Below are 20,992 nucleotides of genomic sequence, written 5' to 3'. Positions count from 1 at the left end.
GCAGAAGCCGGAGCTTTGTGGCTGAGATGTCGCACATCTGGTTTGAGCTCCAAGAAATGCACTTCCACCCCCTCCCCGAATTGTTCATGTTAAACAAACAAAACCCCAGCGATTTTGTGAGATTTTGGCTCTGGGATAACTTTGGAGCAGCTTTTACTGAGAATTCCAGGCTTGTGCAGCACTTTATCCCCAGTGGAAGCAGCACACCTCGCTCACTGGGAGGGAGGCACTTCCAAAGGGGAGCAGCCGTGCCCTGGAACCCCCTTGCTGGGAATGCTGCTGGGAGTGGGAGGGGAGAGTGCTCTTGACCACTCTGTTTAGGTTTCAATCCAGCATTTTTCCCTGTGTAATTTATGCTTCCTCTCCCCCTTTTAAGAACGTCTGGAATTGTTTAAGATGTGTCCAATTGTATTAAGTTGTCTTTGAGAGTTTTATGGTGTCAATTGGATTCCCGCTCTTAGGAACAGAGCTTTCCAATTTGCTGGATTTCCCTTTTCTATCACATCAGCACCAACTTCCTTTCAGTGCTTTCAGGTGTTACCTCAGCCTGAAGTTCACACTAACCCCTGGACATCACTTTCATTTGACTCTGTTCCAGTGATTCCCTGGTTGGTGCTGCAGGAGGAAGGGAGTGCCATTCCTCTGGGGTCCTGTCCCACTGGCCCCTCTTTTAGCAGAGGTGGATAAATCAGGGCAGATGATGGAATCATGGAATCACAAAGTGGTTTGGGTGGGAAGGGACCTTAGAGCCCATCTCATTCCCTGCCATGGCCAGGGACACCTTTCATGAGACCAGGTTGCTCCAAGCCCCGTCCAGCCTGGCCTTGGACACTTCCAGGGACAGGGCAACCACAGCTTCTCTGAAAACAGATGAAAGGTGTGGGTGAAGGGGGTAGGAGCAGTTCTGATCCTCTCCCCATCCCCTCCTTGACTCACCCTAGCCCAATCCCAATCACACCCCTTCCAAAGCAGGGGACAATGGCCACACGAGTCACCAGTGACATCTGTTCCCTCGTCCATGCTCACTTGTGACCACCTCCAGCTCCTCCGGGCCCTGGGACAGTGTGGAAGCCACGTTGACATTGTTCTCTCAAAGGACAGAGCTCCTCGAAAGCCGCCCAGTGCCGGCCCGGGGTGTTCCCGGCTCCTGGAGCCCGTCCAGGGCCTCGAGTTCCAGAGCGGGGGCTCCCGGCAGCTGCACGGGAAAGGAGCAGCACCGCCGAGACAGCCAGAGGGAGGAGCCATCGCTGCCATTGCCGAGATTCAATTCTCTTCCTTCTCCATCAGATTAACACCAGTGTTACTCTATTAACTGCCAGCGAGCTGCTCTTGTTCTGAAAATCAGACCTGGCTGAGTGTCACAGAATCCCAGACTGGTTTGGGTTGGAAGAGACCTCAAATATCCTCTGGTTCTGCCCCCTGCCATGGGCAGGGACACCTCCCACTGTCCCAGATTGACCCAAGCCCCATTCAGCCTGGCCCTGGACACTCCCAGGGATCCAGGGGCAGCCACAGCTTCTCTGTACCCCCTGTGCCAGGGCCTCCCCACCCTCATGGGGAAGCATTTCTTCCCAATATTCAAACTAAATCTATCCTCCTTCATCTTAAAGCCCTGTCCCTTTGGCCTGTCCCTCCATCCTTTGTTCAAAGGCCCTCTCCAGCTCTCCTAGAGCCTCTTCAGGCACTGGAAGGGGACTCTAAGCTCTCCCCAGAGCTTTTCTTCCCTGAGTGAACACCCCCAGCTCTCCCAGCCTGGCTCCAGAGCAGAGGGGTTTTCTTTTTTTCCGTGTACAGTCACTTCACTCAAAGGAGCAAAGGTAAATGTGGGATTAACCTGCAAAACCCTTCCTTTTATGTGCTTGGAGGGGTTGTTTTATTTCATTTTCCCCCATTTCTCCTTTTTTTTTTACATCCCAAGGATCTCACTGTGTTTGCCATTCCCTTGCTTGCTGAGGCAGCAGTGCCTTTTCCCTCTGTGCTGCTCCAGCACGTTGCTGATGGTGGAGGCCAGGATGAAGTCTGGAGGTGCCTCCTCTGATTCCCTGTCCCTCCCAGGACAGTGACCAGTGTTTTCAAAGTGGTTTTCAGTGGGTTTATTGTTCTGAGCAAACAAAAGCAAATGCTTGCCCAGTTCTGCTGAAGATCCCGTGAGGACACTGTGTGAGGACACTGTGCTGCTCTGGGAGCCTGCACCAAAAGCTGGATCATGGAATTACATTTAGGAACATTTAGGTTGGAAAAGCCCTTCAAGCCCATTGAGTCCAACTGTTCCCCCAGCACTGACAAGGCCACCACTGGCCATGTCCCCAAGTGCCACATCCACAGTTAAATCCCCACAGGAAGGTGACTCCAGCCTGTGCCATGGCTGCACAACCCTTTTTTCCCTAATATCCAACCTAAACCTTGTCTGGTGCACCCTGAGGCTGTCTTCTCTCATCCTGACCAGCTCACCATGGCAGGGTGTTGCCAACACCACTCAAATCTCTTCCCATGACATCACCTCAGACCCATCCCTACCTTCCCAGCCATGAATCTCTTCAACTTTGCATCTTCAAGGTCCCCAGTTGTTATGATGAACAATGATAACCAGATCCACAGCACTCTGTGGATGTTTCCTAACCAGCATCAGACCCAGTAACACCTGGAACACAGGGAACAGCCAAGGACCCTGGGGAAGGCACTTTCTCCACAAATTCCAAATAAACCTGAAAGTTTGAACCTTCTCCTTATCAGACAAAATAAGCCAAGCTTGGGAGCTGCCATGGAGCTGCCTCTGGATTCAGTGTCTAGACACCAGGAGAGCCTGGAGGAGAGTTTGGCATAAACCAGACAATCCATTCAGTTGTGCAACTCTCTCAATACCCCATGGCTCCGAAAAGTTATGAATTTGAGCAAAATGTTCTTGGGCAATTTTCTGTACTTATTTGAAAGAGGAATTTGATTAGAACAATAGTTATAGAATTAAGAACAACTCCCACCCTGGCACTGAAAAAAGAAATAACCAAAACCAAACACTCAGTTGTATGCTCTGAGTAACAACCTCTGGACTCAGATGGAGAGACAGGACTTGGGATCAGAGTGATCTCATTCCACAGGGTGTTTGTACCTTGGCAGATGGATGGATCCTGTGTTAAGGAAATATCAACTGTACTCAGTGCCTGCTGCTTAAATCACAGTGCTTGAAACTGGAGCCAGAGAGAGATGTCCCACAGCAGCAGGGCTGGGAAGGGGCTCCACCTTCCTGCAGGACTGGATTCCTGTTCAAAGCCCTTTTACATAAACCACTGGGGTAGGAAATGACACAAATCCAAAATATTTCCAATGTGCATTCTCTCCCTGGAGCAGGCCTATTGGGATTTCTCACTGACTGCTTGCTAAACTCATGGAATCCTGGAATGATTTGGGTGGGAACTTCGAGATCATCTAATCCACTCCTTGCCATGGGCAGGGGCACCTTCCCCTATCCCAGGCTGCTCCAAGCCCTGTCCAGCCTGGCCTTGGACACTGCCAGGGACCCAGGGGCAGCCACAGCTTCTGTGGGCTCTCTGTGCCAGGGCCTGCCCACCCCACAGGGAAGAATTCCCTCCCAGTATCCCATCTAACCCTGGCTTCTGTTTGAAACCATTTCCCCTTGTCCTGTCACTATGTATGAAATGCATGTATGAAAGGTCTCTCCCTCCTTAGGCACTGGAAGGGGCTCCAAGGTCTCCAGAGCCAACCCTTTTCCAGGCTGAACACCCCCAGCTCTCCCAGCCTGTCTTTGTGGAGTGGAAGTTCAGTGAATCATTTTTAGATGTCAGTCAGGATGACATTTGAACTATTGCTGGACCATGTTCCAGCTGGGATGTTCAGTGTCTCTGGTTTTCCCCACATCTCAGCACCAGACACAGGGAATGCAGTTACTGCTCCATCAGTTCTCACTGGAGACCAGAGCATGGCCCAAAATCTCTGCTGGATTAAGGGAATACAGTGCCACAGGCCCCCCAGAACCCACTCATCTTCACTGCTGAGGAAACTGGATCCCAGTTAACCCCAGGTATTTGTACAGAACAGGGGCAACAGCAGGAATAACAACCCCCAGTGCTCAGGCCTGGAACATGAAATCCACATTTAGACATCTTCTAGCAGCCCTGGGGGACTCATCCTGAACCCCACTGCATCCAGGATGCTCTCACTGAGGTGCTCTTTGGGGTTTGGACACAAAATATTTCAGCTTTTGGAATTTCCCATTGCTGGGCTGAGGAACAATTTAATGGGAGAGAAAAAGTTTCTGCATTGCAGACATTTTTCTTCTTATTAAATATATCCTGTAGATGTATCCTGGATGTGAAGAGACTTTCTCTAAAAGCAGCTTTTAGCAGGAGTTGATAAAGTTGCACTAAAAAGCTGTAACAGAACTGGGACTTAACCCCCGGTCAGTGCTCTGGTCCAGTTCTTTCCCAGAATGAGGAGTCCTGGATTAATGGGAAGTCACACAAATGGGGCTTCAGCCCAAAGCTCTCCAGCTCCATGGGCTCTCCCTCTCCCACTGCAGCTCTCCTGGAATTTGGGACCTTTCCAGCAGCACAAGCAACAAACCACAATCAGCTTTTGAGGAGTCTTTTTTATTAAGATAAATCCAGCAAAATTCCTAACAGTGGGTACATACAACCAACCTGCCCTTTTTGAAAAGAAATGTTTGTATTTCATTTAAAAACAGGATTACACTTTTATTTATTTATTTTTCTTTTTTTTTTTTTTCAAAACTGACAAAATAAAATTACATTTGGGAAACAACAGATTTCCAGCTCTTAGGTTTTTTCATGAAAATAGCTCACCTTCTTTATAAAAGCAACCCACAGAACCACTGGAATGTTTCACACGGTTATTTGTTTTGAGACCTCCCCACTTTAAGAAACCATACAACACATACAAGGGAAAAATTAAAATCTGAAGTCTGTAAGCATGACTTACACAAAAAGGGACACACTGACAGAAGTCAAAAGCTACCACCACTTATTCTTTCCATGTACCATACAAACTATTACAATCACAAAATTTAAAAACAATGACTTTTTTTTGTTGTTTTGTTTTGTTTGTTAGGGATTTAATTCCCAAGTAACCGAGATGAAGATGTTCCATAATTAAATTCATGCTAAAAAAACCTGCATTTATAAAATAGTTGATAAAAATATTCCTCTCTGTTAACAATACAGCATGGAGGTACGGATACCAAATGATGGAGATATAGGGCAGGGTTAACATTACTCGGACTTGGCTTCCTTGTCATCAGATGCTTCAGCAGCTGGTGCCTAGAAAAGGGGTTGGGAAGAACAGAAATATTATTGGTAATGCTAATTGGATTCCAATCTAAGCAGCATCAAAAAGAAACCAGTTTGTTAACACAGGCATGGACAAGGCTTGGTGTGGACAGACAGGAATGCACAGAAAATATCAATATAACAATGGGCTGGTAATTCTTAAAATAAAAACACAGGAGTATTAATTAGTGAGGTAATTTTGGAGTAAGTACCTGCAGATAGGCAGAGGTTTGCAATCTATTATTTTAATTAGGATCAAAGATATATTAGAAGAAGTTCAAGGCCCCATCAAGGGGCAGTGGAAGAATTCCACATCAACCACAGTCCTGCTCTGTCTGAACTTTGAGGAATCATTTCTCACCTTTCTCTATAAAATGTGCTTTTACTTTCCAAGTCAAACCTGCTAAGCTCCCTCAAAGCCCCTCTGAAGCACATCAGCCATGTATTGCTCTAACCAAGCAGATCTTGTTTTAGAGATGAAAGAATAAAGGACCCTTGGCTGGATGGTGACACTCAACCCATGAAGAGACACCAGTGTCAGTGACAGAGCACAAGGGCAAAGAGAGCCCTGAGCAAACACTGCTTCACCATCAGCAAGGACTCTGCTGGGCCAATCCTCAGCAGCTGGACCCAGCAAAAGGCAGCTGAGGTAAGGAGCTGCGAGAAGGGGCTGCAGATAAGAGGCAAGGCTGAGTCTACTTTGCAAATCTCTTGTTGAATTGTTCTGAGCCAAATAATTGTTCTAAAGAATTGTGTAGAACTCCAAACCAGATTTCTGGCCCAGCACCAAGCCGTGCTGAGCAGCAGAGGAGCCCAGCAGTGCAGAGGGGATGTGCAGAGCCAGCTCAGGGCAGCAGGGTGGTGATGTCCCTGTGCCCCAAATCTGGGCATTGCTGACCAGCCCTGAGAGGGAGCAGGGCCGGCACACAGCACCTGTGGGAGGGCTCCAGCACAGGGCAGGAAGGAGCTGCAAGGAGCAGGCCATTCCTGCAGGCTGTCCTGGGCAGGTACCACAGCTGCCCTGTGCTCTCAGTGTGGCAGTGACCCCCCACCCCCTGGAGCCCAGCAGAGCTCCTGCAGCTGCGCTTCCTGCACATCTGGCTCTGTTCCCAGCTTCAGTGGAGCTCAAGTACCTCATTAGTTTTGGTATCTCCGTTTTCAGAGTGGTTTTCTTCTTTAGCATCCTCTTGTTTAGTTTCCTCTTTGCCTTTGGCTCCTTTCTTCCCTTTTGTTGCTGCCTTTTTGTCCTCCTTTTTATCATTTGCTGCTTTTTCTTTCTGTTAAGAAAACAAACAGTGATATATTAAATCCTGATTTCCACCTGGTACATCAGCATGTTCTCACTCCAAAACTCTGCACAACCTCCTTCCACCCCCCAAACTTCCTACTGTCCAAGGTGAGACTGAAGTTTCACAGGGAAAATGTTTTCCTTCTGTCTGTCCTGAATGTGCTACAGGGAAGTGCAGAATATAAAAGCAGCCATGGCTGGCGTTAAAAGAATTCTCATTTTAAATAGGCATTCAATTAAATTAGCTAGAAAATGTTGGCCTGGCCTGTACTTCTGCCCTGCTGCTGAAAGGCAGCCACAGAAGAAAACCAACATGTGCAAACACCAGAATACTTCAGATGTGCTGTTAATGCCTATTTAGAAAACTGTAACAAAGCTGTAGGCAAAGGACTTTCCCCCTTCCCTGCCAGAAATATTCCTTGTGATAATAAACTATTTCCATGCCAGAAAAACTGGGGACTCAACAGCATCACTTTGCTAACCACAAGAGAGCTGCATTTTTTATTTAAGTGCAGTTTCTTATATGTGGATCAGGCTAAATCAAAACAAAACCCAAAACCTGATGCTTCTGTAGTAATAATTTTCCATAGGCAAGGTCAGATCCTGACCCAAATACCTGACCCTCATTAGTTTCACTTCCAAGGATGTCCCTCTTGCTGCCAGTAAGTGACAGCACTGGCTCAGCCCCTTGCTTGATTAACCTACTTCCCACAGAGGAACCAGAAACCCTGCAAGATCTGCTCACAGCTCAATAGGATAAATGAAAACTACTGCATATACATTTATCTGCTCAGGAGATTTGTCTCAGTGACTACAAGTTACTAAAAGCTTACAAAAAGTTTATTTTTTTATTTCAATCCCTCAGTTATTAATGCACACAGTTAATTCACCTTAAGAATGAGCTGCTAAGGGCAAACTCAAGAGTGTTAAGGGGTAAAGTCAACTAATTCTTTAATTATTATAAATTCACCAAAATTAACAGCTAATCCTCCAATCATGCAGATAATTTAAGGTGGGGTCAGTACATTCAGTGAGTGAGGGTCTCTTTCCTCTCTAACCTCTCACTCCTCAGTCTGAGGGATTTCATCCCACCCTAAAAACTCCTACAGTGTGATGTCAGGAGTCCCTGTCTGGGGAATACCCAATATCCTGGTGCTGTCTGGCAGTGAGAATTACAACTGTACTATGGCACTGCTTACCTGTTCCCTTATCCCACCAAAAAAAAAACCCACAACAAAATATTAACAGAGCTAAAACCAATTCTCTGTGCTGGAAAAGTGGAGAAGAACCCAGGGAAATGGACTTCCCTGACTGGAAAGGGTCCCACAGGACACAACAGGTCCTCAACTACAGCACTGTGCTCATTTTCCTCAATAATTTTGCTCTAGAGATGGCAACAACAGTTCAAAATTCAAGTTCTGCATTTTAGAAGTGACAAAACTCCTTTGCCAGCTCCATGTTTCTCAATATGGCAAAGTTTACTGGGTGAAATCTATTCTGACACATGGAAACCATTCCAAGATCCTGAAGGCTGTCAAGGAAAGCTCTTGGGGCAGACACAAACTAAAAATGCCTCCACAATTCTTACTCCAGCACCCTTTGCACAGGTGTTGATGGAATTTGGGGAGCTCTGGAGAGCCAAACCACAGCTCAGGTGTCCTGGCTCCAAACAGCACCTCAGGAGCAGGAGGACCAACACTTCCACAGTCTGTCTGGGCAATTTCCAAGGCACAGCTCCCAGGGAATCCCTGCATGATCCCAAAGGGAGACCACAGCACCCAGCTGTGCACTGGGGCCCAAACAAAGCTCTGTCAGTCCCCTACAGACCTCAACTCCTGCACCCCATTCCTCCAACTTTTCACATTCAGTTATAGCAGCTTTAGTGTTTAAACCCCACAATGTTTCCATGAAAATAAATAAGGAAATTTGGGAAAAAACCTAAATACAACAACGTGGATCATGCAGTGCTGCCCTGCCCTGGGTGCCACCAGCAGCTGGCCCTGCTCTGCCGGGGGCACCAGCCACTAGAGGGAAGTGTGACCCAGAGTGTCCAGTGCTGCATCCAGCCAGGAATGTGGTCTGGGATCCAGTTGCAGCCAAGATGGAACGGGAAAAGCTCACTCTGCACAGCACTGAGATTACAGAGCTGAGCCCACAGTGACACACAGGGCTCTCTCTGTTCCCCACAGCATCCCTGCTGCTCCACACACAGGATGTGGAGGGAAACAGTTCCCTCACCTGGAAGGCTGCTGGGCCACAGGCAATGGCAAATTCCTTCTGCAAGCTCCTGGTTCCCAGCCCATCATCTCCCTCTGCAACCAAAGTGTGTCCCCCTTGTGCTTTGCCCTCCTCATCATCCCAAACCACAATGAAAATGTGAGATGGGAACAGGTTAAAAACAATCACTGAAGTTTTGTTGCTAGAGTGTTCATGTTGTTTGTTTTTTTTTTTTTAATTTTATTTTATTTTTAGCCACAAAATCCTAAATGTTTACAGAAAAATCTAACAAAAAGGCACTGCAAACTGATGGCTGGGAAGGCTGGTAAGAAGGGGATGGAAAGAAATCCCTCATGGACTGCAGAACTGCCCCCTTTGAAATTTCAAACTGTTGCTCCAAACTAAAAAAGAGCTTTAAACAGTTTATTTTTAAATCAGACATGCCAGTGTTTTTGACATTTCCAAAAATATCCAGCTGAAGGGGTCTCTAGAACTCTGAGTGATTAAAATGTGATAAACTGATAACTAACTGCAGAGAGGGCCTCAGAATGGAAATGTAGTAAGAAACTGTAATTAAAAGCACTATTTTCAATGCCTCCTCTAATTGAGTCTCTGATCTCTACTCCAAGCATCATTTTCCCAACAATGCATTACATGAAACTTCAGAATGGCCTTGTGAAGCAGCAGCAAAGCCTCACCACAAGGGATTTCAAATCTGCTCAGTTTACCACATTCCTTCAGGAGAAATTGGATAAAATTATGTCTTTCTCATTCTTTTAGCTCACATAATTCCATCTTAAAACTTTCAAGACAATTATGAATAAGTAAAGTGGTTAATTGTGAGGAGTTTATCCCTGTAAATACCTTGAGAAGGAAAATATCACTTCAGTTCAGGAGCCTTACCTTAGGTGCTGCCTTTTTGGGCTTTGGCTCCGGTTTGGGTGGAGCAGGTTTCTGCAAAAAACACAAGAAACAATTCAGGTGAATACAGAAATAAATACTTATTTTTATGAGCATTATCTTGGTAGCTTTTGAAAATTATTTGTTGGCCCTGCAAAAAATCAATGGGCAAATTACCAGGCTAAGGAGAGAGTAGATGATTTACAGAGCCACGAGCATTTGTATGGAGAAGTCCTACAGGGACCAAATCCATGCTGAAATCAATATTCCTTAACTCTGGATACTTGTGCCCAAGTGGAATGTGCACTAACACAGTCCTTGGATCTCATGTGAGAAGCCTGGGATGTGGGGATGTTCAGGCAACAGAAACATGGAATGGGAATTTTAAATATTGCAATACTCTAAGTGTGCCTTTTCCAATTCTGGGGGAAAAATCCCAATAGTTTATTTTTAACTGTCCCCATCCCAAGTGATAAAATATCAAAGGATAACTACAGATACTCACAGCAGATAGTCTGGCTGACCTTCTCTTTGGCTGCATAAGGAAAGATATGTCAGTAAAATTCAGACAGCACATAAAGCACAGCTTTCTCCTAACTGCCACCCAAAATAACATGGCATCCTGAAAAATCCATGGCCCCATGGAAATCCTAGGATTTATGAAATTATGGAGGTTATGGTGAAGACCTTGATGACTCCTCATCCCTGGAAGTGCCCAAGGCCAGGCTGGATGGGGCTTGGAGCACCCTGGGATGGTGGAAGGTGTCCCTGCCCACTGCAGGGGGCAGAACCAGAGGATATTTGAGGTCTGTTCCAATCCAAACCATGCTGTGATTCCATGATCCCTGCACACACAGCTCAGGGAATTCTATGTTTTCCCACAAGTGCACCTTTGCTCAGTGGGTCTCTGCTGCTGCCACTCTACTCTGCTGAGTAAGGGATGAATGTTCTGTACTTGCAGCAGTTGTGAGGCTCAAAGGGACATGGCCTCACTGGAACCTGCCATGACCTCAGCCCAGGGGAGCTGCCAGACCCCCAGCGCCACCTCGGGGGGTCACCTGCCACTTCAGAGGGCAGCGATGGCCCTGAGCACCCCAAAACCAGGCACGGGCCACCCCCAGGGGCTGAACCCCTCATGAGCTGCGTGGGCGATCTCATTTCTGCAGAACGCCACGGGAATTCTTGGAGTGGGGACCACACACAACTCCTACCTCCTCCTTTGCCTCGCCTTCAGCTGGAGCCTGTAAAGAAAGCGAGACACTGAGGTGAGAAGGCAGCACTATCTCCTGTGACTCCCCTGAGCCCTGAGGAGAGCCGGGGGGGGCTCACAGGGCCCCCCAACACCACCCGCAGCAATGGCGGCCTCCCCCCATCCCTACCGCCTCACGGACTACAACTCCCACAATGCCCCGCGGCCGCCGCCGCTACGTCATCACGTCGAGTTCGAAAAGTTCCCGCCAATTTCCCCTCACACAACAAGGTCGCCGCGGGCCCCGCAAGGACAATGAGGGACAGCCGGGAACGCGGCGATCGCGCCCGCCCGAAGCGTTTCCACTGAGTCCGGGCCCCCGGCGGCCCCGTCCGGGGCCGTGAGGCGCCCGGACCGGGTCGAAACGCCTCGGGCGTGCTCCCCGGTGATTGAGGGGCGACCGCGTCTCCGCCCCGCCCCCCCCGCCCGCGCTGTGAGGGGAGAGGGGGGCGCCCCACATTCCCGCGGCCCCAAAGTTCCCGACTACGGCGACAAATCCCTTTTCCCCGCTTTCCTTGAAGGCCAGTTTCAAATTCTGCGCCGCCTAATGGCCCCAAATTATCATTGCACAACCATCTGGTATGACAAGAAGTGGGAGGCAAAAAAAAAAAAAGGAGAACAAAGGCAAACGCAGGAGAAAGAGGCGACGTTTAAAGGCGAATCCAGACGGGAATGGCGCGATGGGGATTAAAACGCTGGCGGAGGTGGGTGGGGGGGCCTGGGGGGGTCGTGGCGCAGGTTTTGGGGGGGTTTTGCTGCCCCGCGTTCTCCACAGGGGCAGCACAGCACTATGGCTGTTTGTAATCCAGCATGGAGACACTGCTGCTCCAGCCTTCTCCTCCTTCCCAAACAAAACAGCCCAAAAGTGAACTCGCCGCGCTGCCCTGCCCGCCCCGAGCCCTCTCCCTCCGCTCCCCGCTCCGCTCTAGGACATACACCAAAAATTAAAAATGCAAAAAAAGAGAAACCAACCAAAAAACCCAAAAAACTCCACACACACACGCGCGCGCGCGCTAAATTTTTTTTTTACGGCTAAATTTCCGCGATTGCCGCTTTAATCTCTCCCCCTTCGCTCCCCATCTGCCTTCCCTCGTTTTTGAATTATTTTTTTTTCGTACTTACCTTTCTTTTGGGCATAGTTGCACCTTAATAGTTGATTGCAAAACCTAATAGAGATAAGATATCGAAAAATAAATGGAAGCGGCGAAAAACTGTTCCGACCGTCCTGCAAAAAAAAAAAAAAAAAAAAATAGACAGGAAAAAAAAGCCCAAAAATAAAAAGGAAGATGTTTAAGGGACCAAGAGTTAATTGCGGCAGAAACTGAACAAAAAAAAAAAATCCCCCCCTCTTTATTGCAAACAGTAAAATACACCAACACGCAACCAAACTGCATGAATGGGGAGCGCGAGATGGGCCCGGCCGCTGACTGACGGCCGCAACGACCAATGGGAGCGCGGGGAGCGGCGCGGGGGCGGGGCGTGGGCGGGGCCGTCGTAGCGCGAGCGCCGCGCGCTTTCCGCGTGTGCGCGGCCCGGAGCGCGGCCCCGGCGCCGCCGCCTCCGCCCGCCCGCCGCGGGGCCCCGCGCCGCCCGCCGCCCCCGGGGCCCTGCCCCCCGCCGGCCGCCCCACAAACTTCCCCCAAAGTTCCCGCAGGCCGCAGGACCACAACATGGCCGCCTCGGCCCCGCGGCCTGCCGGAGCCGCCTCCCGGCCCTGCGGTACCTGTTGGAAAGGGCCGTGGCCCGCCCGTGGCCTCGGCCGGCGGAGGGAGGGGGCTGCGGCCTTTGTCCGGCCCGGCCCCGAGCGGGGTGAGCGGGCGGTTTAAGCGCCCCGGGATTGTCCGAGCGTTTCGGGCTCTGGCTTGGCCTCTTGGGGTCTTAAACCTCGGTGACGCTGGGGAGGTTGGCTCCGGAGCGGGGCCTGCGAGCCTGAGGTTGTTCACAAGGTGAAGTCTCAGATTTCGGCGCGGATTAAGGAAAATCTGCTCTCGTTTCCATCATAGCTGCAATGTCTGGCAGTGCCTCTGCCACCTATTTTGTGTATTTCCATAGGGAAAGCACAAGGTGTATTAATACCACCCTCAGGACTTGGCGTTTTGCACTAAGACTTGAAGCAGCAGCTGCTGCTCTGAGGTGCCATGGTTCCTGCCCAAGGCCAGGACAACCCTTTCTAAAACCTACATTAAACTCGATTCTGCCATCTTCCTAGAAAGCCACTTCCAGCACCCAGCTGGCCTTAACCCCCCAAAGTTTTCCCCAGCATCTAAACTGTACTTGGGTTGTAAATTTCAGCTTCTTTGTGCCATGCCCAGCAGATCCAAAGAACGATTACTAAGCATCAAATTCCAATAACATTTTACAGACTGTGTCCTTTCCCATAATATTATCATTTTCTCCCTAAAACTTTATACAGACTAAACAAATTCTCGTAGGCCTCATGATCTCACAGGCCATATTTTCTAAACCTTTTGTCATTCTTAGGCTCCTCTGGACTCCACATTCCTGCCCAGGTCCGTATCCAGTAATCAGGTTAATTAGGTAACAGATCTGAGCGTGGCATTTGCAGAGTCAGCAACAGCATCACCATGTTGGTTCAGACTCCTCCTGATCCCCTGTAATCCCCAGATCCCTTTCAGTGCTGCTCCCTGAACAGCTGTTCCCCCGTTCTTGACAAATTCATGGTGACTTTTTGATTTGTCACTTTTTACGTCACCTCCCTCTCCAAGGGCCGGGATGTCAATAGTTTATTATCTTCCTGCACTTTGCAGTTAAGCTGAGCAATTTTCCGTCCACGGAGCCACCCCTCTCCCCCTTCCTCCAGTCAATGTTGATCCATCAATGCCATGATTATTTTGTTAAAACACACCAATTATTTAAGGATGGCTCTGACTGGCCTCCTGTATCATGGGAAATGCATTTCTCAGCCTCAGTGTAAACATGTAACCACATGCAATCACACCTCCTTCGAGTTCTCCTGCGTTTATCAAGATTTTAAATAGTGTTTCAGTAGTTTTGTCCATTTTCTGAATTAAACAGGCCTAAAACACATTTAGAGCTCTTGGTCTCTGAGCTCTCCATTACCATCAAGGTTTGTGTTTGACTTCCCTCAGGAGGTTTCTCCTCTCTCCCTGCAGTTACTCTTTCATCCTTTCTATATTCTGGGAAAAGTTTTTGTGGAAGAGAAATGGGAATTTATTGAAGGGTCTGTGAACACCTTCTGAACAACTTGCACAACGAACAGTTTGGATCAAAATGTGCAAGTGAAGCACAGATTTAAAATTCACAACTGAGTTTTGCATTATATTTGCTCTGCCTTCTTTTTCACCTTTACATTTTCTCAAACACTTTTATTTAGAAAAAGAAAATTCATTAAACCACAAACTGACCTAAATAATGACTAGTGAGAAGATTATTTCCTTGTAAAGAGACAAGATAAGCTGCTGTGAGATGCTGCTATGCTGCAAGTATAAATGGCTGTAACTATGCAGGAAATTACAGACCTGGTTGCAGCCAAGAGAATAAGTTTATTCTGGAGCATTAGTTTGTAACTAATGTGACTTTTTTATTTTTTAACCCAAACTGGCATTTTTTATTCAGTACAAAATCCTCTAAAACTGAATTTATGAACCATCTTGAATCAAAGCAACGAATCAGAAATTAATCTCCTTTTTGTGTGCCACTGTTTCAATGAGCAAAATTCCATGCTGAAATGTGAATTCTCCTTCTATAAGGAGTCACTGACTCCAGAGGTAAAACCATCCAGACAGAAACATGGGCCTACATCAAACCAGCAGTGAGCAGCACAGGATGGTCAGTCTGAACAGCCCACACTGAACTCAGAGAGTGATGCTCAAATAATGAGGAATGGTGTGAAAATTGGGAATGTCCTGCAGAGGAGGAGGGCCTGCTCCTGCTATCAGAGATCTGCAGTACTTCAGGGATGTTTTCCTGGACCACCTTCTTGAGCTGAAGTAGATCAGGAATTCCTGAATAAAGGCAGAACAGACCTGAGTCACTCAGGGGTGATTGACTTCTCACCTTCCTGGAAGAGGCAATCAGATACATGTTCCTTTCTCATTCCTTTGGGCTAAAATAATGGGGGTTGGAATGTTGGAGATTCCTTTCCACACATTTTGCTCTCAGCCTGGTTCATTTCCCTGTGCAACAGCCCCACTATTTAAAAGTCACAATTTCCGAGGAAGGGAAATTAGGATTCTGTGTGTGTTGCAGTCATGGCACATATGACCAGTAATATTAATACATATTTTTGTGGCAAAATACTACAAAACACATTTTTGTGTTCTGTACCTGGTTTGAAGTGTCCTTCTGCCTTATTTTATATAACTTTTGGGATGAGTGGATTATTGATCTACAGAAGAGGTTTGTGCTTGGTTAATTTTATAGTTTGTCCTGGGTGATTCTGTGGTTTGTCCTGGGTAAAAATTGATTTATGTGTCAAATTCAGTATTGATTGCAATAAAACATTTAGAGCTTATTAATTTGGGAAGATGAGGATGAGGAATTTAGGATTCTCATTGAGTCTGTTTATCTGTGCTTCAGTAAAACTTTTGGCTTAGCTACAGCTTCTTACCTGATCCCTGAGGGTGAAGGGGGTGACTGCATGCTCCAGAATTGTGTTAAACACAAAACACAAATAACAGGACACAAGAATGACTGCCAGGGAGCTTCAGGCATCTGTCCCAAAGCAGAGCTCACACTGGAGTTGTCTGGACTCCCTTGATAGCCAACAGAAAAATGCTGGCACCTCTGGGATCTGGTGCACTCCATTCTAGGACAGATGTTCAATCAGGTGTTCTAAACCAGAAAATGTATTTCCTCATCAAACACAAAGGAGATTATTCACAGATTTGGTGCTTAAAATAAATGAAAATGTTTATTTCCACTTACAACACACTGGCACAGGTTTGCCCAGAGATGCTGTGGACTCCCCATCCCTGGGAGTGTCCAAGGCCAGGCTGGACAGGGCTTGGAGCTCCCTGGGACAGTGGAAAATGTCCCTGCCCATGGCAGGGGATGGAACTCAATGATTTGAAGGTCTCTTTCAACCCAAACCATCCTGAGATTCTGTGAGACACCAGGTTTTCAGCCCAAGTAACAGGAATAGCCATTCTGTTAATGCTGTTTTAGGACACTTTGCTCAACTAGGCCTTCAAGGGTGGCTGCCCTGAAAGGCAGAACAGAGAACCCCAAAATCTGCCAACAGCCTGGCCTGGCCCTGGCTCCCTGTGGCCCAGCACTGGGCTGGACAGAACACATTTTGTGCTCTGAACACTAAATCCTGCCTTTCTCATGCCCATCCTATGAGAAACCTGCAGTTCCCACTGGCTGTGGGCTTGGAGCCAGCTGGAAGGGAGGAAATGGGGCTGCAAATCAGTGTCTGCTGCCTGCCAGAAGGTGTTGGGGCTTTTTACATACTTGGAGATGGCCCCTTGCATTTACAGACTTGGACTTTGCAGAGGCCTCGGGGTCTCCTAGGGCTGAGTCAGCTCTGCTCAAAGGGTCTGCTCACAGACTTGCTCAACCCCAAATTCTCTGGGAATCTTCAAATGGCTTCTGGGAAGACTTCTAGTAAAATAAATTCAAAATCAGTGCTAAGGGTAGGATGGTTTGTGAAACTTTCTTGGTCACAGCCCTGTCAGTTCTGGGTCTCCCTGGGAATGGACTGTAAAAGCTGGGAGCACCAGCCATGTCCTGGGGCTGTGTGTGGGAGCAGTTTTAGCCACTCCAGGGGTGCAGGCAGGACCATCTGGCAATGGTTAGGTTGTTGTTATTCGCTGTGTCCATTGATTCTACCCCAGCCTGAGACAGATCCTCAGGCGAGCTCGTGAGTTCCTGTCTGGGAACTCCCCACCCTCCTCCTCCTCCTCCACAAACACATGCAAAAAAAATTCACTGGGGTCTTCTGCCCCAATTTTGTCTTTCCTGCATGTTCCTGTTAGCCCTCCATGGCAGACCGGTATTAGAAATCATCTTTCAGGCCTCCCACTCCTGCCAAGAGTGAAAAATTACTTATTATGGGTTTGAAGTTTTTGTAAGTTGTTTGTCAAACTCTGTTTTTTTACACAATTATCTATATGTTCCACTTCATAGAATCACAGAATCCTAGGAAGGGACCTTAAAGCTCATCTCATTCCACCCCCTGCCACAGCAGGGACACCTTCCACTGTCCCAGGTTGCTCCAAGCCCTGTCCAGCCTGGCCTTGGACACTTCCAGGGATTCAGGGCCAGCCACAGCTGCTCTGGGCACCTGTGCCAGGGCCTCCCCACCCTTCCAGGGCACAGTTTCTCCCTAGTACCCAATCTAGATTACGCTCTGTTAGTGGGAAGCTGTCACTCCCTGGGTGTTTCTGTAGTCTTGCAGCTGTAGCATTCCCTTCCATGTACATCCTTGGGTACTCCAGGGTAACTCAGTGCCTTCAGGAGCAGGCACAGCTCTTGCCAGAGCCCAGGCTGGCTCAGGGCTGGGAGGGTGCATGGCCAGTCTGGAGCACATGGAAAAGCAGGGATTAAATGCTAAGCAAGGAGTTGTGTGTGGCCAGCCCCAGTGGATGGGAGATTGTCTTCAAAACAGGGAAGTGGTGGAGTCACCGTCCCTGAAAGGGTTCAGGATTGTGTAGATGTGACACTCGGGGAATGGGTTAGTGGCGGCCTCGGCAGTGCTGCTGAACGCTAGGACACACGGTCTCGGAGGACTTTTCCAACCTAAGTGATTCCATGGCTCTTTGAAAGCACGGCTGACCCCACCCACCAAGGCAACAATGCGGACGTCTCCAGGCCTCCAGCGTGTCACAGAGCCCCAGGCAACTCCCTCCTCCTCTTCTTCCTCCGCCTCCTTTTCTTCCTCCGCCTCCTTTTCTTCCTCCGCCTCCTCCTCCTCTCGGGCCGAGGGGAGCGGGCCGGGCCCTGGCCGCGGTCCCGCCGAGCGCCAGCAGGGGGCGCGCCCCGGCAGCCAGCGCGGGGCCGGGCCTGGGGGGGCTGAGCCGGGCCTGGGGGGGCTGAGCCGGGCCTGGGGGAACTGAGCCGGGCCGGGGGGGCTGAGCCGGGCCTGGAGGGGCTGAACCGGGTCTGGAAGGCTGAACCGGGTCTGGGAGGTTGAGCCGGGTCTGGGAGGTTGAGCCGGGTCTGGGGGGCTGAGCCTGGTTTGGGGGGGCTGAGCCGGGCCTGGGAGGTTGAGCCGGGCTGGAGGGGCTGAGCCGGGCTGGGGGGGCTGAGCCGGGCCTGGGGGGCTGAGCCGGGCCTGGAGGGGCTGAACCGGGTCTGGGAGGTTGAGCCGGGCCTGGGGATGCTGAGCCGGGTCTGGGGGTGCGGAGCCGAGTCTGTGAGTGCTGAGCGGGACGGGCGGTTTGAAGGCAGCAGCACTGTAATGTCACTCACTGCTGCCACTGCTCAGGTGAGACAGCACTCAGAGTCCCCTCTCTGTGCCTCCTCTGCCGTGTGCCTACCACAATCACTCGTAAATCAAGGAAACCCGGCCTTGCTGAGTTTCCAGATGAGGAAGATCTCTTGGACTTTCCCCCCTGCTCCCACGAAGTCTTTGGAGCAGGGAGCAGTTCATGGGATGCAGCAGGGCACGGCTCTCAGTCAGGTTTGCCCTTTGGCTCCAGTCACTGCCAGGCTGGGCCGGGAATGAAGCAGGGATTTCTGATTTCCTGTTCAGAGCGCTGAGTTGACGTCCCTGGCCCATCACACCTTCTCCATTTCACACACATCCACGTCATCTCCTCTGGCACACGGTCCAAGAGCAGACCCTGGCACAGCCTCACGTTACTCACAGCTGGATTCTGGACTCATTTCTCTCAGTGGTTACAAAGCAGCTGTGGAGCATGTGGAGTGTGTTCTTCCTGACCTTTTGGATGAGAGGGAATTTGCAGATGATTACTGATGTATCTTTCATTGTGAGATTCTCCTACAGTTCTTTTTTAAAACAGCTTAATTTGCCAGCACTAGGAAGGCTCCATCCTTGCCTGTGCTCTAAGGAAAAAGCAAGGGCATCCTTGCCATCACTGGCAGTGTTTCACTGTGGAATCCCAGGATGACTCTGCCATGGCCAATCCCTTGTGCTCCCCTTTGGGGAGCACCTAAAATTTGGTCATTTTGCTTTAGGTTTTGGTCTGTCTGAGAAGGATATTTCATAGCTTTCCAAGTGTTTAACAGTGAAAACAAAACCACCATGATGAATTTTACTGGAGTAGCGTGGGAATAGAAAACATCACACTTTCCCATCAATAAAGTAGAAAATTTACTTTTATGAGTCAAGAAAACCAAGTTGTGTCAACAATACCTGATCGTGTATTGCTCTTAACTTAATAAATCTCATTTCATGAAGATAAAATGCCTCCTAGAGAGCACTTTTGAGAGTAATGATGATAGCAGCGTTTTGAGGAGGCAGGAGGACGAGGCGCAGCTCGCTCCAGGTGAATCTCACCTCTGAGGAGCTGATTCCAGTTCTCCAAGGAGAGGAGAGCTGGCAGCCAGCCAGGGATGTGACAGGGGAGCCCAAAGTTCAAGTGACCCTCCCTCTCCCGTTCTCCACCTGCACTTTTTCCTTCTTTCTGATAAGCTGGGGTTTCTCCCTGCTGCGTTCCTTGCTGTGAATCAGGTTACACGCTGGAGCCAACAGGAATTCCCAGGGTGTTTCTCAAACAGCTGGGAAGGGGCTGCACAAACACAACTGAAGAAACATTCCTTGAAGAATTTTAATCTCCTGGACTTAAGTCAGTGTGTTTTAAACAGATTGAAAAGTACACCATTTATTTTATTAAATTTTATTCCTTGAACCAGGGAATTTTTATGGCGTACCACCATCCTCAATCAATTTTGGTTTATTGCTTTTTCAAACATGCTTAAAACTCATGACTGCTTCAAAGATTCAGATAAGTATCATAAGTAATATCAAATTGAGGCATATCCTCCTCAAAAGAGTTTCTTTTACTATTGTCAAATTAATAAAGCAAATATAGATTACTTAATCCAATACTTTTTTTAAGTGTGTTTTTAATTTTTGTTAGAAAAACTAATAATTTGAAACAGGAAAGCTTGTTTGGAAAACTCATTTCAGAAATACCTCCTTGTTTTTTGCCAAGAGCAGAACAAACACCTCACTTTCATCTTAGCTTGTAGGTGTAAAATTGCAGCTTCCTGTGATTATCACTGTACATATTTTCGATTTGTTGTGAACCTGCTATCGGAACAGATAATAAAATATATATGAGGTAATAGTTGGAGTACCAGAGGCAAGTGGGAGACAGGTGCTGGATATAAATTTCCTTCAATAACATGTCACCATGACTATAGCCATTAAAAATGTGGGGGATTTGATGGGGTTTTTTGTGTGTGGGCGATACTTTACAATAACCACAGGAACGTGAAGAACTCCACTGGACGCCACCTGTCCTTTGGCATGGGCTGGCACATCACCTGGGCACGCTGGAATAGATTTTAAAGGGAAATTCTTAATTCTAAACACCATTTCCCAGAAACAGCCACCCACCCCCGAGTTCTTGTGCCCCAGACGGGGTGAGCGGCCAAGGCACGGGGCTGGCGGTGCCGCCGCTGCCCTCGCCCGGGAGCGGGGCATGGCCATGGCAGCTGGAGGGCAGCCGGTAACGATGGAGCCCAGCACGGGGCCAGCGGTCCCGGAGACCCGGCCGTGAGGGGAGCGGCCATGAGGGGACCCGGCCGTGAGGGAAGCCGCCATGAGGAGACTTGGTGCTGAGGGGAACTAGCCGCTACCATGGCGACCCCCCACGCTTGGCTTCCTCCCTCTCTCTGTCTCCCGCCCCGGTGTTCCCCGGTTCGCCCCGCCGCTGTCACCCCCGCCATGACGCGGCCGCCCCGCCCGAGCCCCCGCGTCCCCTCAGCGCGGCCGCGCCGCCATGGCTCCCCCGCCCCACCTCCCCCGCACGTCTCGCGCAGCTCGTCGAGAACGCTCCTCCTCTCCCCTTTCTTTCTTCTTCTTTTTTTTTTTTTTTTTTTTTTTTCCTTTCCTTTTTTACTATTTAATTATTTAATTAATTT

General features: G+C 48.9%; 1 protein-coding gene across 2 annotated transcripts; it reads right to left on the bottom strand.

The window, feature by feature from the left end:
- Positions 1 to 4,588: 4,588 nt before the first annotated feature.
- On the bottom strand, positions 4,589 to 12,370 carry HMGN5 (high mobility group nucleosome binding domain 5). 2 transcript variants are annotated; one of them, XM_059483154.1, is made up of 7 exons: positions 12,332 to 12,370; positions 12,077 to 12,120; positions 10,917 to 10,946; positions 10,211 to 10,240; positions 9,709 to 9,759; positions 6,434 to 6,577; positions 4,589 to 5,291 (listed from the first exon to the last, which is right to left on the bottom strand). In XM_059483154.1, exons 2-7 carry the CDS (start codon positions 12,089 to 12,091, stop codon positions 5,244 to 5,246), a joined length of 318 nt encoding a protein of 105 aa, XP_059339137.1. In that variant the 5' UTR covers positions 12,092 to 12,120; positions 12,332 to 12,370; the 3' UTR covers positions 4,589 to 5,243. The 2 variants fall into 2 exon arrangements, with proteins under 2 accessions (XP_059339137.1, XP_059339136.1); XM_059483153.1 differs by lacking the exon at positions 12,332 to 12,370 and having other exon boundaries at positions 12,077 to 12,250.
- Between the last annotated feature and the right edge of the window lie 8,622 nt (positions 12,371 to 20,992).

Source organism: Ammospiza nelsoni, chromosome 15 (assembly GCF_027579445.1).
Source record: "Ammospiza nelsoni isolate bAmmNel1 chromosome 15, bAmmNel1.pri, whole genome shotgun sequence".
NCBI classification, from domain to species: Eukaryota; Metazoa; Chordata; class Aves; order Passeriformes; family Passerellidae; genus Ammospiza; species Ammospiza nelsoni.
The sequence above is the reverse complement of the archived record's forward strand: the minus strand, read 5'-3'. Positions and strand labels throughout refer to the sequence as shown.